This window comes from Corvus moneduloides, chromosome 16 (assembly GCF_009650955.1).
Source record: "Corvus moneduloides isolate bCorMon1 chromosome 16, bCorMon1.pri, whole genome shotgun sequence".
NCBI lineage: Eukaryota > Metazoa > Chordata > Aves > Passeriformes > Corvidae > Corvus > Corvus moneduloides.
In genome coordinates, this window is record NC_045491.1 from 17,508,597 (window position 1) to 17,525,505 (window position 16,909).

Sequence of the window (16,909 nt, forward strand, 5' to 3'; positions counted from 1 at the left end):
AGTGCCGAACGCGGTGGTGCCGCGGGTCCCGGCGAGTGGTGGCTGCTGCGCTGGGGTCCCAGAGTCGTCTCCAGGGCTTGGTGGATTGACCTGCGACGAACTTTTTCTATCGCAGGTGATGGATTGTGCCGCCGCCCCGAGAATCGAGATCCTTCCCCAAACTCTTCCGGCCCCCAACGCTATCAAGTACCTGCCGTGACAGAGCTCAACCCAGCTGAACCTCCGTGAGATAGAAACGCATATCGTAACCATATGTAATTGTACGGCCCGGAGCTCAGCGGCTCTTTTAGAGTTTTGGGGGCAAAAGTTTTTAACTTACTGACCAAGTTTTTCTAGTAACATCTAGATGAAGACAACCCATAAAGCCCTCCTACCACCCTGTGCCTCCTCAGCACCCCACCTACAACCTATGTCAGGTACAGCCCAGCTCCATTCTCAGCTCTTGGTCCCACTGGGCCTGCAGCCAGCCCTAACAGCCAAGTCTGCCTAACACCTTCAAAAGGGTTGAAAAAATTCAAGATCAAATCCTCACAGCACTGTCCTGTCCACAGTCATTTGTAATTCCTCTGAAGTCACAACACTTCTATGCAAGCAGATGAAAAGCAGCCACACCTGGTACAGCTATGACAAGCAGCTCCTGCATGCTCTGAGATTGACTGGCCATGTGTAATGTGTAATTTATGTGGTGTTTATCAGTTTCCTTTACCAAATACACAGGCACTCTGGAAAAACAAAATCAAAAAACCAAACAACAACAAAAACAACCCCTCTGTTTTGGTAGCAAGTAGGAAAAAGCACTCAGTGAGAGGCATACTGCATTGAAACAAACTGTATATCTTCTAGAATTATGGGCAGGCTTCAGGTAAAGAGGCAAAACACTGGCTTTAGACCATCTTGTTACAAGTCAGCAACCCCCATAGACCAGAGCAGCAGAACCAACACAGTCCTGGAGCTTTTTATCTTCTCCCTTACAAGGCATCAGCTCTAACAGTCAATCATGGCATCTCTTCATGGTGGATCCTTGGACATGCAATAACCCCATTAGCTCACTCAGGTGCCACTCCCAAAGCAGAGTCAGCAATTCCTCTCTTGCTCTGCCCAGCCGATTGTTCTCACTGTAGCCTTGAGATCATCAGACAAGAAGCTGAGGATTTGAGCAGACCACGTGCAGATGCCTTGTTTTCTCAAACAACCAGGCTGTCGTGGAAATTACTGCAACTACGTGATACAGTCAAGTCAGAAATATACAGCCAGCTGGAGCCTCAAAAAAACATCTAGTCTATCATCCCTTTCTAGGTTGAAATAAAAATAACCTAAATAATCCACTGACTGTCGCTGCTCAAGTGACCACTTTACAGCTCTCAGAATTGGCTGGTTCAGTGTTACACAGAATTTTTCCCAATAATTAAACTACCTATTCATACTTGTGCAGGCTTAGCTGGGAATGAAATATGCCTGTCCTTCAATATTCAAAATTGTGTGGCCTGGTTTTTGGTAGCGGGGGGGGCCACAGAGGTGGCTTCTGTGAGAAGCTGCTGGAAGCTTCCACCATGTCCAGCAGTCAGTCCCTGATGGCTCTGAAGATGGACATGGCACTGGCCAAGGCTGGGCCGGGTAGAGATGATGGTAACGCCTCTGTGCTAACGAAGGAGGGGGAGGAGGTGCTCCAGCTGCTGAAGCTGAGATTCCTCTGCAGGCCGTGGTGAGACTATGGTGGAGCAGCTGTGCCCCTGCAGCCCCTGGGGATCCCCGGGGGATGCAGAGATCCACCCGCAGCCCCTGGGGATCCCCGGGGGATGCAGAGATCCACCCGCAGCCCCTGGGGGAGGTGCCCACGCCGGAGCGGGTGGATGCCTGCAGGAGGCTGGGATCCAGGGGCAGAGCCGGTGCAGAGAGAGGGCCCTGCTCCCAGGCTGGAGCAGCCTGGCCTCGGAGGACTGCACCCCGTGGAAGAGTGACCCACCCACGGTGCAGCACTTCTGGAGGACTGTTTGCCCGTGGGAGGGACTCACGGTGCAGCAGGTCGCAGGGAGCTGCTGCTCGTGAGATGGCAACTCTCACGTTGGAGTTCACGGAGAACTGTCTCCCGTGGGAAGGGACCCCACGGTGCAGCAGGGGGAGGACTCCTCTCCCTGAGCAGCGGAACAAACCCTCGGGTGACGAACTGACCAAACCCCCCACCCGCTGTCAGTGGGAAGGAGGGAGGGGTTGGAGGGGGAAAAGGTGTTTTAAGGGCTTATTTCACTTCTCATTATCCTCCTCTGATTCTTTTAGTAATAAAATCACTTTGCAACTTTAAGTTGAGCCTGTTTTGCCCTTGGAGTGTTTTCTCCTGGTTCTTAACTCATCAACCCTTCGTTAATTCTTTTTCTCACCTCTGCCCAGCTGTGGCAGGGGAGGGCGAGTGAGCAACTTTCATGGGTGGCTATCTCGGTTTTTAATACAAAACTTCAGGAGGAAACACTCCGGAATGAGTGTTCCTCCCCTTTTCCTCCGTCAATGGACAAATGGGTCACAAGGAGTGAAAGTGGGAAAAAGAAACCAAACTGTTTATTAACACACAAACAAAATAGGATAGAACAGGATTTAAAAAAAAAAAAAAAAAACCACCTCAAAATACAACAAATTCCCGGAGAGGGAACAGACACGCGGGCTGCGTGCGACCAGCTGGGGCCACCCCGCGGGCCCACCGGGGCCGCCCCCGCAGGCTCTCCGGACCGGCGAGGAGGGAAGGGAGGCAGTGAGGCAGTGGGGGAAGGAAAGGGAATAAAGACCAAGAAAAAAAAAAAAAAACCCGACAGAACCTTTTCCCAGCTAGCTGGAACACAAAGGAAACCAAAAAGCAGCCCAATGCTCCCGGCGCACTCCCTCCCGAGCCCCAGAGCCCCCGAGCCCTTGGGCCCCCGTTGAACTGCCCCACACTCGGCCCGTGGCTCCCGCCCCGGGTCCATCCTAAAGGCACAGCGTTCTCGGGCCTTGGACTAAAGCGGCTTCATAACGTCACCCCAGGACAGTGCCTGGCACTGGGTCAGTGTCAAACCGCGACATTATGCAAAATAGACAAGTGAATGTGGAATCCCTGGATTTTAACATTTTCCCTTCTCATAAAAGCATACAACCACAGAATGTTTTGGGTTGAAAGGGACCTTAAAGATCATCTAGTTCCAAGCCCCCGGTATCATAAATAATGCCTAACAGCTCCAACTCCCTAAAGTCCCAGGACTGACTGCAGTAGTGCAGTTACTCACAGCCCATTTCCTCCCTTCTTCTAAGGGCTTGACCTCACACACCAAGAGCAAAACAAAGTCACATGACTCGGTGCTTCCTATTCCGTAAGCAATAAGGGATTAACAATAGCAGTCTGTCCTTCTATTTAAATCCTCTTACCTGAGATGGGAAAGAACTGCTTTAGCAACACAAAGCTCCTTCATTATTGTTTGCCAGAATAAACAACTTCAGACCCTTTTAAGAAGAAATAAATCATGAATGAAATGTACTAGCTTGTAAGTAATGTAAGAGGAAAATACAGAACATTCACTATATTGGTGGCTTTTACATCTAGGATCTTTGGAAAAGTATTTCCATGTTATAATTTGCAATGATCATGCACATTAGATGCAAACTTAAAAGCATTTTAACATAAACCTAAAGTATTAACTTTGTCCTTCTGCTGGATAGTTCTGCATTGCGTGCTCTGTTTCTAGTAAAAATGCAATTTGTTATTCATACCTTAAAATACACAGTATGTGGGACAAATCCAAGGTAAAGTTCTTGCCTGGCCTAGAAAACCATGGCAACAAACACTGAAAGATTATCTGCATTTTGTAGCTGTGCAGGTCTGTAAAAGCAGAATAGTGGGGAGGGGCTGTGATCAAAACTGAACAAATGGAAGTTCAAGTGTCTTTTGACGTCTCACCCTAGCCCCTGCCTCTCAGCTCTTGTCCAAGTCCTTTTCAGTCAGCCTTTCTCTCACAAACATTTAGACACATGAGCAATTTCACAAATAGAGGCAATAGGGCTATTCAAGCATGGAAAGTTATTTACACAGAGGGAACGGAAACCTTCAACTGGACAGCTGAACATAATTCCACATCTCTCTAGTTCACATCTCATGGCAAAGCACCATGGAAATACTTGGTAGTGGAAATGCAGAATCCATCATTTCCTAACAGTATTGTTGAATTTCGTTGTGGCCAAACCAAGGAGCAAAAATAAGCCGTATGATCTTGTGATAGATTATAACGAAACTGAAAAACACTCTGTAAAAAAAACCCCGAACAGTTAAGATGTTTAAATGCAAAGCTTGACACTACAGACAAACTTTTTTTAAAAAACAAATTCCATTTAGAGCAGTCCACTTGGTTACTCACAAATACACTTTAAAGTATATTCACAGGTGATGATACAGTGCTCAAGACACGTTCCAGTTCTACCATCATAGATAATTACTTGCACCACACTCTACGGGAGCCCAATTTTCCAGAATTTAGACACCATCATGAGATTTAAACAGTTCTGACTTTATTTCTAAGCTTACAAAGATTTTCCTCAGAAAAGGACTAAGGCATCCTTTCCTGCAATGAGAGTTACAAAGATGCAAAAAAGAGGATGATCTAACATTCTTTCCACAAACACGTTACAAAGGAAAAAGTATCTCACACGGTCTCAGTTGTAAGATTTTTACAAATTATCTTGCTTAGCAGTTAACGTGAAGTCACCACGTAAAAGTACCAGTCAACATCAAGGAGCGCCCGCTGTGAAAAGAAGGACGCCCGGCAGCAAACCCTAGTCCAGCAAAGGGCCTCACGGGGGACGCCTGTTCCCAAATGCAGCCTAGGAATAGCCCCAAATGCTCCACAGAAAGCGGCCCCACGGCTTTCCCCGGGTTCCCGGCGAAGGGAGCGAGAGCCAGCAGTACTACAGCTCCGATACGGTGCCGCCAGGCAGCGAGCCCGGCCCAGCGGCCCCGCTCTGCGCTCAGCGGGCAGAGCCCCGAGCCGGGGAACCCCGAGCATGGCGGAGCCGCGGCCACAGCGCCCCCGCCCGGCGGCCACAAATACTGCGCCACATGCCAATCACCCGCCCCCTGACCAATGGCATCCCGGACCCCGGCCGAAGGGCTCGGCTAGTGGGCTCTCAATTGGTGTTTCTTTCAGCCAATCAACAGCCAGATCTCGGGGGCTCGCCCCGCCCCCGGCGGACACGCGCTGCCGCCTCTTCCTCTGCGCGGAGCTTTCGTCACGCGCCCCGCGCCGCGCTTTGTTTGGCTCGCGCTGGGCTGCGGCCCCGCCCCCGCCTCGCTCCCGCTCGCCGCCGGCCAATGGGGCGCGTTGTTTGGGGGGCGGGGATCGCCGGCGCTCTCAGCTGGGCCCGCGCGCGCCGGCCCCGCCCCCGGCCCGGGCAGGGCGAGGAGGAACCGGAACCGCCGCGGCCCCAGCCCCGGCCCGAGCCCAGCCGAGCCTGGCGGCGCTGGGACCGCGGCTGGGTTTCGGAGCAGCCCGGGGAAGAGGTCGGCCCCACTGCCGGGAGCGGGGCTGCCGCCGCCAGCAAAACTGGGAGGGCCGCTGGGCTCCGCGCCGGCCGCTTCCCGAGCTGGCGGGTCTGGGCACAGCCCGGGGGTGCCTGGGGCTGCGGGTGCCGGAGCAGCCGAGGCAGCCGCCGGCGAGGGAGCCGGAACGCGGAGGCTGCGTGACGGCATTGATGCAGCAGGTGAGGCAGGGGTGGGGGATGGAGCCTGCGAGGCGGGACGCACCTGGCCCCGGGGAGACTGGCTCGGCCCCGCTCTCCCGTCCGGGCCGGCCGCACTTGGGGAACGCGTCTCTGCGGCTCTTACGGAAGGCAGCGGAGGGACGGCCATGAGGGTGTGCACGACCAAAGCAGCGAGGCTGAAGAGATTTTCACTTTGGGAGAAAAAGGGAAAGGAAGAACATGGTGAAAACGAAAGGCAAAAGCAGCTGTAACGGGGAAACTGCACGTAGGACTTAGGCAGAATGCTAGAAGGAGCCAGCAGTTGAGAAGTGGAGCAGATCCTGGGGTGTGCTACTCGGCTCCTGTAAGGAGCTTTCCCCAAGGAGTGTCTCTTTGTTTCCCCCTCGCTAATTGTTGGGGGATGTCAGTGGGTGGGTGCATCATTTAATTTGGAGTAATAAAACCAAGCTTGAAATTATTTAAGCTTTGCTTACACGAAGTTTTTGAGCACACACTGTCAGAATTTGAAGATTTCTGTCCTCGAAATAACTAGAAACTGTAGGGTTTGGTGTGTGAAGAACCAGTCTGTAACTAAGGACCTGTCAGGTGAATAAATAACTAATTTCAATGTGCGTTTAGATCCACAGTTCAGGTCAGTTTATTGAGCATTTTCAAAGACTGAAACATTCCCCAACACAATTCTGGATGGGTTCAGGGGTTTAGGTGAAAATTAGAGGGAAAAATATAATTTTAATAGTGGGAATAGAACACATAAGCAGTAACCTCATGAGTTTGTATGCCTTATCATGTTGATGCATCTCCTTTATTTTGAACCTCATTATCCTGGTGTCAGCCTAATCTATAGTCATTCCAATGTTTGTGATATTCAGAATTTCCTCCTCTTGTTGGTTATCTTTTCCCTAGATGGAAGTTGGATGATGGCTCCTGCCATGCTGACAAGGCAGCTGCATCCCAAGTGCTGCTCCTTGCTGGGTGCTCTAACTGGTTCTTTCTTGGAAGTTGACTTCTTTTAGATGTGCTGTCAGTAATATTTTTACACTCTTTAAGAAAAACTAAAACAGTTGTTGGGTTTTAACAGGTAATGTGATTTGATGCCTTAAGCTTGTGTTCATATCTGGCATTTTGTTCCAAGTATTTGAAAAAAACCTTCAGAATTGAGAGGATTTGTGAAGTCAGCACAGGAAGTGGTCATCAATGTCAGGTTCAAAAGTTGACAGATGCCTTCGAAAGCCCGGGGATGCTCCCTTGGCACACAGGGGTTCAGGGCTGCCCTGCTTGGCCAAGGTCTCTGCATGGCCGGGAGCAACGAACCGATGGTTCACAACCGCTGCAGGTGCCTCCGGAGTTTACTGCCCTCCAAATTAAAAAAAAAAAAAAAAAAAAAAAGAGAGAGAGAGAGCGAAAAGAAAAAAAAAATGGGGTGGCATTAATTCTCCCCCAGCAGAGGCGGCGGCCAGGGGTGCCGGCTTGGGGAGCCGGTCCCTGCCCGTTCCCGGTGGCAGCCCAGACCCGGCCCACGGTGGTGCCGTCGGCGGGGTCGGGGCTGCCCGGCGGGAAGGAGCGCGGGGAGGTGCGGGGTGGGGGCGGAGGGGAGCGGGAACCTCGGGAGCCTCGGCCAGTCCCAGCCCCAGACACACACACAGAGGAGGAGAAGCCGCCGCCGCATCCAGGAGCATGGATCCCCCCCCCGCGGCGGGCCGGGCCGCGGCTCCGCGGTGAGGAGAGAGGAGAGCCCCGGGCCCGGGACCCGCGGAGGGGTGGGATGGGATGGGATGGGGGAGCAGCGCTTCCCCGCTCCGTTCTGCTCCGCCGGCCCAGCGGCTGCCGCTCCTCCGGCGCTGGCGAGCGCTGCCACACGCCCGAGTTTGGCCGGGCGATTTCTCGGCCAAAGGCGGCTCGGAGCCCTTCGGGACGGAGACGGGGGGCTACCGGGGGGCCCCGGCTGCCGTTTGGGCCGGTTTGGGGGGGGTTGTGGCGGGGCTTTCCCCCTCCCGCCCTCGGCACAGGTTGTTGGGTCGGGACAGCAAACGAAAGGGGATTTAGTAACAAACAACGGCGGCCATGTTGAGAGGAATTTCTGCAGCTAAACTTCTCCCCTCTCAGCCCAGGGGTTTCTCTGCCTCCCCGGGGGGCTCCCCGGCCTGACTGTGTGCCCGCTCTTTTCTCCCTCTCCTCCCCCGCAGGATGACAGTGAAACTGGGAGAGAGCAGCGGGGAGGAAGGGGTGAAAAAGCTGGGCAAGAGAGCAGGAGGAGATGAGGAGTCCCTGGAAGAAGAAGGGGCAGGAGGAGGAGGAGAGGCAGCTCCAGGCAGCAGCAGCACAAAGAAAGAAGAGAAGATCATTAACAGCAACACTACCAGCAGCCCTACACCGAACCCCAACTTGTCACCGGCCCCGGCCTCTCTCCAGCCCTCCCAGAGCCAGGACCAGCATCATTTTCTCAGGTCCAGCGTCAGACCTCAGAGCAAGAGACTGAAGAAGGATTCCCAGGCATCCTCCTCTGTTGGCAGCAGCACTGCCGGAAAAGGCAAAGGTACTGTGTTTTGACACCCTAAAAACATGCAGACAAGGGGGATGGCAAAGAGGGGAGGCACCTGTGGGGCTGTGGGTTGTCATTCTCCTTCTGTAGATGCCATCTTTTGTTTGGTTTTGGGGTGGTGTTTTGGGGCTTGTTTCTCATGGCTGAAATCTTCTTTGTGTCCCAAGGCTTCAGCTTCTCTGCTGCCCACTGTCCTCTCTGCACTTCCAGAAATGGGGGGTCTGGATGTTTATGTGGAGAAGGAAAAATTCTACATTATGAGGCAAATCTTTAATGTCTTTATTTCATCTCTCTCGAGTTTTGGGAAATTCCTGTATTTTGATTAGGAAATCATACTCTAGCTAGCTGTGTAATCAGGGGGCTGCACTCTGAATTCTGTTCTTGGATAATAACAAGATACTGACTGGGTGCTAGTTAGCAAAGGAAAAAAAAAAAAACAACCCACAAGACATTGGTGATTTCCCCCAATTATTTCTATGATCCAAATAACTGTTTTGGAAACAGCAATGAAATACACATATTGACGTATTTGTTTCTAAGGTTTCACAAGCCCTGTTTTACTGTTTCGGACCAGTTTGGGCATTTCTGTGTGATTTGAGTTTTTATTAAGATTAGTTTTTATCTGAAAGTCTGTAGGTGCAGACATACACACACCTGCTTTTTCACTTTAGCATTGGAGACAAGAATTAGTTGGGTTTTTTTTTTTTTTTTTGAGCTGTTTCTACCTTGAATGGCTGGAAGGCAGCAGGGATATTTGAATATTTTGGTGCCATTGTGTGTGCTCAGCAGTGACTAGATGACATCTTAGCACTGCATTTGAGCTGTACTTGAGCCTAATTTTGGATATCATGTGCTAAAGTACTCAAGTGTTATTTTCTATGAATTTTTCAGAAAAACAGCACTGAAAAGATTGCATCAACTTTTAAAATGATAAAATTTACTCTCGTCTGCTAAATTGAACTATAGTTCCATGTAGCATGAATGTGTCTTGGAGGTTACCACACTCTTGTCCGTCACAGGGGTGTGCACGTGCTGGGCATTAAGTAAACACTGTAGTTATGATAGTTTTGTGTTGCAGTAATAAAGGAGTGCAAACTGGGATGTTTTAGTTATTGTCATATCAGAAAAAAGTTCTTGAACTCAGTTGCTTGGCAGTTGGTATAATTGACAAAGTATTTCTAAATACTTTAGTAAGCCCTCTTTAATATCTTGAATGTTAAATGGAAACTCTGTGTGGTGGTAGAGGACAGAACAGAAAGGCCTACCTAATTTCTCTTCCAGTTGCATGAAACCAAATAAACAAACAAATGAAATACCCAGGAGTGTTTAGCTACGTATAATTAATTCCAGGATTGTAAATAGTATTAGATGCGAGGAGGTGTTTCTTTGAAATACGTCTTGTACGTGATTTGCAAGTTGAGTATGTCCATTTGAAATTATTCCATTGATTTGGAAATGGATACACGTGTGAACAAATACATACGTTTGTGCAAGCGTATATTCATGTTGGTGTATTTGTACATAAACATTTATTTCCAATTCTAGAACAGCAGAATGATTTTTAACTAAGAGTATCAACAAAATAGGAAAAGAAATTTCATTCATTTTTGCAATTCAGATTCCAAAACAACCTTAAGAAAATTACATACAGAACAGAAAATATTATCTCAGTAACCAGTCATGGATAATGTTTGCAGTCACTGTACCATGTTGTCAGATTTGGGAGAACTTCTTAAATTCATTGGCAGTGACAGTGGTAGAATTATGACTGTGCTTTCACTTTTTCAATTTTAAGACCAGCCACAGCTCTGCCTGACCAGATTTGGTGTGAATGTGTCCGACTGATTGAATTCTCTGATATGGTTGAGATTATAATTGTCAGATTTTGGAGAAAGAGCCATGGAGCAGGATCCTTTCTAATTTGAGTTCTTTATGTTCAGAGATGCATAATGAGAGGTTTTCCAGGCTTGTCTAAATTCTCCCCAGTGGAATGCCTTGTGATCAGAATTCATAGTACTCTGTGTTCTGAGCGAAATGTCTCACAGAGCCAGCTTCTGATAGGGAATGAATGGAAGGGTGGAGATGGCTAATAAAGATTGGACTTAAATCCTTTCATCAGCTGTCCCGCTACCTTTCTCCTCCCTCTGTAAGTATAAAAATGATGAAAAGCTGGAGTGCATGTACTTTACATCAGCTCTGAAACCTGGAAGTTTTTGCATTGTTTATGTCAAAGTCAAGGTGATGGCTGTAGAAGTAACTCTGACAGTGGCCAGCTGGAGTGACCAGACCATGCTTATGCTTGGTCCAGTGAAACCAGAAACTTGTTTTTGTCATAGGCATTCAATAATGTTGTGTAACCGTTAACATTTTATTGAAGTGATTCTACTTCTAGAACCTCTGTATTCTGAAGGGAAAACACTTGCTAATTTTTAAGGAGTGTGATCAATGCACATACTTTCTTTCAAATTGTAGTTGCTCAGCAGGCATTGGTTTGTCTTCAAAAAAGTTTTGAAAATAGTATTTTTTTTTCTGTGTGTTTCTGTATTTTTTTCTTGTGGTTACCTTTTTACTTTTGGCATTCATGCTTTTAGGGTCCTTAATTTTAGCAGATAAATAATTGATAAACTTGGCTGTAAACTATAAAAAGAGTTTGCCCACTCAGCAGCTGGTGACTTTTCAACTTTATCTTATTGAGGCTCACAAAAGCTTGCTCATAATAATTTCCAAGTTCTGCCTTGTAGAGTGTGTAAACATGTTGCTAATAGTCAGATTGCCTTGACGTACTTTTTAATTGCACCTTTGAATCCTGTCTCTTTCCTTTTGTGTACTGAGGTGCACTTTTGAGTTTAAGGCAAAAATTACATAGGAATTACAAGGAAGTAGTACAGCAAAATAAAGTTTGGAAACTATTTCAGTTCAGTAGCCAATCCATTTGGAATTGCAGGAAAGTTTCTCAAATTTCCTGCACAAATATCTAAATCTCTGCATTTTTAAAGAATTATTATCGTATTCTTTTCAGCTGTTGATCATCTTTTAATTATGTTTTCAAGGTTGTAATCTACGCTTCAACTGGTGCATGACTTTTGAAGCATGAAGGCTTGAAAGGAAGTCTTTAAGTAACTTGCATGAAACCATAGCAGGAGCTTGAAGAACTAGTGGTGTGGAGACAGTTTATTTTGGGAGTTTATATGCAGGGAGGTTTGTTGAGGGAGGAGATGCAGACCAAGTTAAGGTTGCTGAAAAAGAGGGATTTCTGAGAGTTTGTGTCTCAAACACCAACATGCCACATGGTTGCTGAGCACGGGTGTTAAGATGTGTTTTGGGGCTTTGGTCCGTGAAGCCAGAGTGGATGGAATATGTATGTACGTGTATGTTGGGACCACGTTGGTAAAAGGCAGTGTGGAATACATTGCCATCATATGCTGTAGATGTAGCTTAAACTAGAGTAGAGTATTGCCATTTCCGTGTTTTTATCCACTTTCTGAATGCAGAATGAAGTCAGGAGGAATAGCCTAATGGTGATGAGCTGAAGCTTGAAGATGTCTTTCATGTTGTTGTTCTGGATTTATTCCTAAAATGTGTAGAATGGCTCAAACAAGTATTTGGGTTTCTTTTGCAGTAATAAGAAGTTCTTTTTTGAAAAAGGATTTATTCAGCTGAAAGCTTAGTTGAATTAAAGCGTTCCATCTTTTGGCATGGTATAGAACTTGCTAAAAAGCAGTCTAGTTTGTTTCAGCGTGTCAAAGTTTCATGTTTGGTAACATACAGGTTAAATGAGCTACTGTCTCCTCCTATAGAGAGGAGGTAGATACCAATACACTTGATGTATGTACTTACAGTGTGTTTTATTGTATCTTCCTGAGTTCATATGTTGCAGAATATATTGTATACAACCTTCATTTGAGATGTTACTCCTGCAACATTATTTCTCTAGGACATGAACCACTGTTCACTAACTACTGGCACAGTCCCTTGTTCTGACATTATCCTTAATTTTATCCATCTCACTTGCACTTGGTACCTCTCCTTCCATCCTACCCTGACATGCTTTCATTCATTCTTTGCTGTCCCGCTTACCTCAGTTCTCCCTCCCTCCCTTTGGAAGTCGCTGAGGACCAGGACTCCACAATATCTCATCCCATACTGCAAGAGGAGGATTTTCTCCTCCTGTGCAGTAGGTGCTGAACTCTGACAGGGACCTGCCTGCAAGGCTGCAGGCAGGGTTAAGTGGAACTTCAGCATGAACTTTATGGGTGTTTTCTTAGGGAAGAGCATGAGAATAGTGATTTATGGGAGACGTGACCAAATGTGTAAGAAACCATGGGGGGTTTCTATAGCTCTTCTTGGTTAGCTCAGCTGGTGCTGCCTTTGATACATTGTATAATAAACATATCCTGTCCATAGAGAAGCAAGCCTTCAGCATAGGTTTGTTAGGAGGCTCTGGTTGATAATTGACACTGTGTATGCTTTAAACACATTCAGCTACCTCTAATTTTCTAACTAGTAAGAGAAGAAGGTAGGCTGTCATTGTCCATGTAGGATAGTTACCAGCTGAGCCTGAGATTAGCTGAGTTGGTCAGAGCATGATGCTAAGAATGCCAAGGTCGCAGGTTCAGTTCCTATATCGGCCAGTCAGGTAAGAGTTGGACTCCATAATCCTTGTGGGTCCCTTCCAACTCAGAATATTCTGTGTTTCTGTTTCAAACTTTGGATGTTAATTCACAGCAAGAACACTGTGTGGCATAACCATGCAATAAGACATAAGCTGTTCTAAACTTGCCATTTGCAGGAGTCCATGCTGTGTCCTGTGGAGGCATACAGAGTAGAAGCTTCCTTTCCAGTTATAAAGTTAGCACTCAAAATGAAGTGTTGACTTGCAGGGAATTTGTCTTTTACAAGTTGGCATTTGTATCCCACAATTTGGGGAGTGAGTTAGTCCTAACACTCGGCATTTGAGCTGTGGCATGCAAGAGTGTGAATGCACCATCTTGTTTATAAAGGTATTTCCAAATGAATGTTCCACCTACGGTTACTGGTAACTCCAGAAGTTGAGATGTTGTGAGCTAAGCCTGTAACCCAGCCTGTGTGTTGGGATACATGGGTGTAGTGAGAATTTACTCTGGGGATTCCAGCTTCCGTGTGTGTGTAATCTGTCACAGAAGATATGAATCAGCTGGCCTGTAAGAGCTGTCAGTGGAAGTCTGAAAGGCAAACTCTGAGATGCTACCTAGAAGGAAGAATTTGTGGCTGTAGCCATGGTGAGAGCCCAATACTATCAGTGTCTCAGTTATTTTATACGTGTGTTCCATTGTTTGTAATTTTCATATCAGATTCTTAAACTGCAGTCTTTAAATCTCTTTATATAAATTTTTGCAAATGTTTTATGTTTTGCTTAAAACTACAGAGACAGTTTTTTCCATGGGAATGTAGTTTGAGATGATATTATGCCAGACACAGATAAATGAAGTTTTAATGTGGTGCATATACATGGGTGGAGAACACTGGATAAAAGGACTGAATAAGTTTCCCTGGAGCACTGGTGTTCTGACCCATGATTTTGTTGGGGGTTGCAGTTCAAATACTGAGTACAAAAACGTGAAGTCTTTGCAAACTGTGTATTGAAAGCTGAGGGGATATGCTGGGAACTTGCATATCCAAATGACTGCCTTGTACCTTGTACACAGGTGCTGGTGCTCTGGCACACCTGGAGCAAAGGGAAGGAGTTGCCATAGCTGTAATGGTGTGGATGTCCAGGTCACTGGCTGGGTGGTGCAAAATGAGTAGACAGTGGGAGAATGTCCAGCTTGTCTTTGTCTTGTCTTTTCTATAAATGACTTTACATCATTTTACAAGCGCCTGAGCAGGTTGTTAGAGTGAGCCCCAGCATTCTGCAGCAGTAATGGTATAGCTGGCCTCAGGGGAGCTTCTTGTTTTAATGCATTGATGAAGTTTTAAATCATCCATTATTGGGAATTAATCATAGAGTCGTCAATCATTAGTGAGGGGATGAAAGCTCGTTAACTGTTCGGTATGTAACAAGAATCTCATACAGTAAGATTGAGGTAATGAATTTACGGGGGGTAATTTAATGATGTATGACTATTTTTCCCTTTTATTCTGGTTTATAGTCCTATGTTTTAGAATACAGTACATTCCATTGCCATACCAAGGTTCAGTATACTCTAGATTGGATTGAGATAACCCAATGATAAATATTACCATGCACAGTAGTAAGAAAATTTATGCAAAGGAATGAGCAAACCCTTTTGTTCCTGGAAGAATTGGATGGCATGTAAGAGTTCTGTAGAGGTGACAGGATATTTAGATTTTTAGATCTTCATATACAATATTCTGAACAATTGTCTGGATGGTAATTTATAAAAGAGTTTAAAACAAAAAAGATTTTGATAAACTTCCCAGGACTACAGTTTGTGTGCATAAAGGAACAAAAGATCAATTATGAGCTACATGTCCTGTGTAGAAGTTGAGTCCATGGAGCCCTCAGCACATCAAATAGAACTCTTTAGTCCGTCTTTTGCCTGCAACTAAAATGTAAATGAAAGTGTACTGAACTTTAAATTGTAATAAGACCATAAAATCTTCACTGACACTTTAGTTTCTTCTGCTTTTTAATAATGAAAGCTTTATGTGTTCCAAGTGTACTGAACAATCTTTAGAAAATCCTTGATAAGATCTGTTCGTCTGGCAGTTGACTTAGGATTTTACTTACTTGTGTAAGTATTAAAAAAAAAAAGAAAACAAACCCCACAGAAACCCCAAACAAAACCCAACCACCCAACACACAAGTGAAACCCCCAAATCCTGCATTCGTTGTTCCTCTGAAGGATTTCTCAGCAGTTAGGGATCTGTGATCAGAATAGTGACTCTGGACTGAAATCCTGTACCTGTCTTCTGATAAAGGACATCTGTTGTGTTGGGAGCTGGTAGCAACAGGAGATTGGAGATTGAGTTTGGGGTTTGATGTGTTTGACTTTCCCCTTCTTGACCAAAGATGTGTATTTCATTACTGTGCAAACTGTGATATTCCAGTCTCACATTTGCAGAATAAAGAAGTGTCAGTTCTGTGTGTTGGGTAACTTCTGTTGAAGTGCTCAGGTTTTTTCTTGTGGTTACCTTTTTTTAAAGGATTTACCTCAACAGTGCCAGAATTAAATGGCCTAAGTCTCAATTATTTTATCAGTGGCTGATGAAGACTTTAGGAAGTAAAGAAGCTGTTTATTTGAGAAGTTGTTTATAAGTGCATTTTCTTCTAGATGTCTAATGTTTTTTCATGTCTTTCCTTACATGCTTCCCTGTGGTGACAGTAATTTTCTTCAAGAGTCAAATAGTCATCCCTAGAAAGATAAGAAACATTAACTCCAAAATGGTCACAATATCATATTTTATATCAAGTAACTATTTATTGTATGCAGGAAAAAAATGTACTTTCATGCACCTTGCTCTCTTCCAGGTTTGATTTCAAATATTCTCCATTACTTGAACAAACCAGTTTCTATAGGATTTGGAGAAATACGGTTTTGTTGCCCGAAGGAATTACCTTCAAATTGCAACTGACTTGTTAAGATTTACATACAAGTCTTTCAAATCTGTAAAGCATAGTGGACCTGTAACAGCAGATTCTTCTGATACGCTTTTTAAAAAATACTATTAGAATTATCAAAGTGGGATATCTGGGTTCTTGAGTTAGATATATATGTACATATATATAAAATACTGGCTTTGTCAGGTAAAAAAACCTGCTTCATGTAGTTGAATTTGTAAAGATAACGGAACTTTTTAAGCCTAAATATGAAAGACAGAGTTATGCTGATATGTATAAAAATTAGGGAAACTGGTTGGAACTGCTGTAGTGTAGAAGCTGGGTGTATAAGCAAATAAACTACGGCAAGCCAGTATATCATGAGGTAAAACACAAGACATAAAGGCCTGGAGAAAAGGAAAGTGTACTGAGCATTCTTTATAACGAGCAATGAATGTTCAGTGTTGAAAGACTTCTGTTTTATTAAGTATATGTCTGCATCAATAAGGACAGTCAAATTGTAAATAATATTTTTAAATAAAGTTCAAGATAATTTATTTTGGAAATATAAGTTAATGGGAATGGTTACATTTTTATGGAAAAAAATGAACGCATTTTGGGGAGTTGACCTCGGTTTCTGGATTAGCGCTCTGATACACAGCGTCATACCAAGCATGATGTTTTGTTTGTGGATTTTCCATCCTGTTTTCTTCCTGGGTCCCTACTTGAGTAAACAGCGAATTCTCTCAGTTTTATCTGGCATTATTCTCATTTTAGTATTTCCAATCTTCATATCTTTTTCCGTGTTCTTTGGATGCTGATAACTGACAAAGGGACAATCAAAATTACACTTCTGTGTCTTTTTCTGAAAGCTGCAGCAGGGTTTGGGAAAGGAGAATGGGTTGAGACTTGCTGGCCTTTGGATAACTAGAGCTTTCCTAGATGGGCCATATCAGAGGTGGTGCTCTGAGGATCATACACTGCAGATGAGATTCTGGATGCTCATCCACTGTTGTGTGATGAACTGAAGTCGACATCTCTCAATCCTTCCCTTTCCACAGTTATTCTGGAGGCAGTAGGATCAGGACCAAAGACAAGGATGTGGCGTTCTATTTTCCCCA

At 45.4% G+C, this 16,909-nt stretch overlaps 1 protein-coding gene across 3 annotated transcripts in view; it reads left to right on the forward strand.

Moving 5' to 3' along the window:
* Positions 1-5,623: 5,623 nt before the first annotated feature.
* The window catches only part of CRAMP1 (cramped chromatin regulator homolog 1), a 52,944-nt gene continuing 41,658 nt past the window's right edge, over positions 5,624-16,909 (forward strand). For 2 of the 3 annotated variants that reach the window (XM_032125603.1, XM_032125604.1), the window contains exons 1-2: positions 7,334-7,424; positions 7,893-8,242. In XM_032125603.1, coding sequence (XP_031981494.1) covers positions 7,384-7,424; positions 7,893-8,242 — 391 coding nt within the window. In that variant the 5' untranslated portion in view covers positions 7,334-7,383. Of the gene's footprint in view, positions 5,710-7,333; positions 7,425-7,892; positions 8,243-16,909 lie in introns of those variants that run through there. The other variant, XM_032125605.1, reaches the window with a different exon arrangement.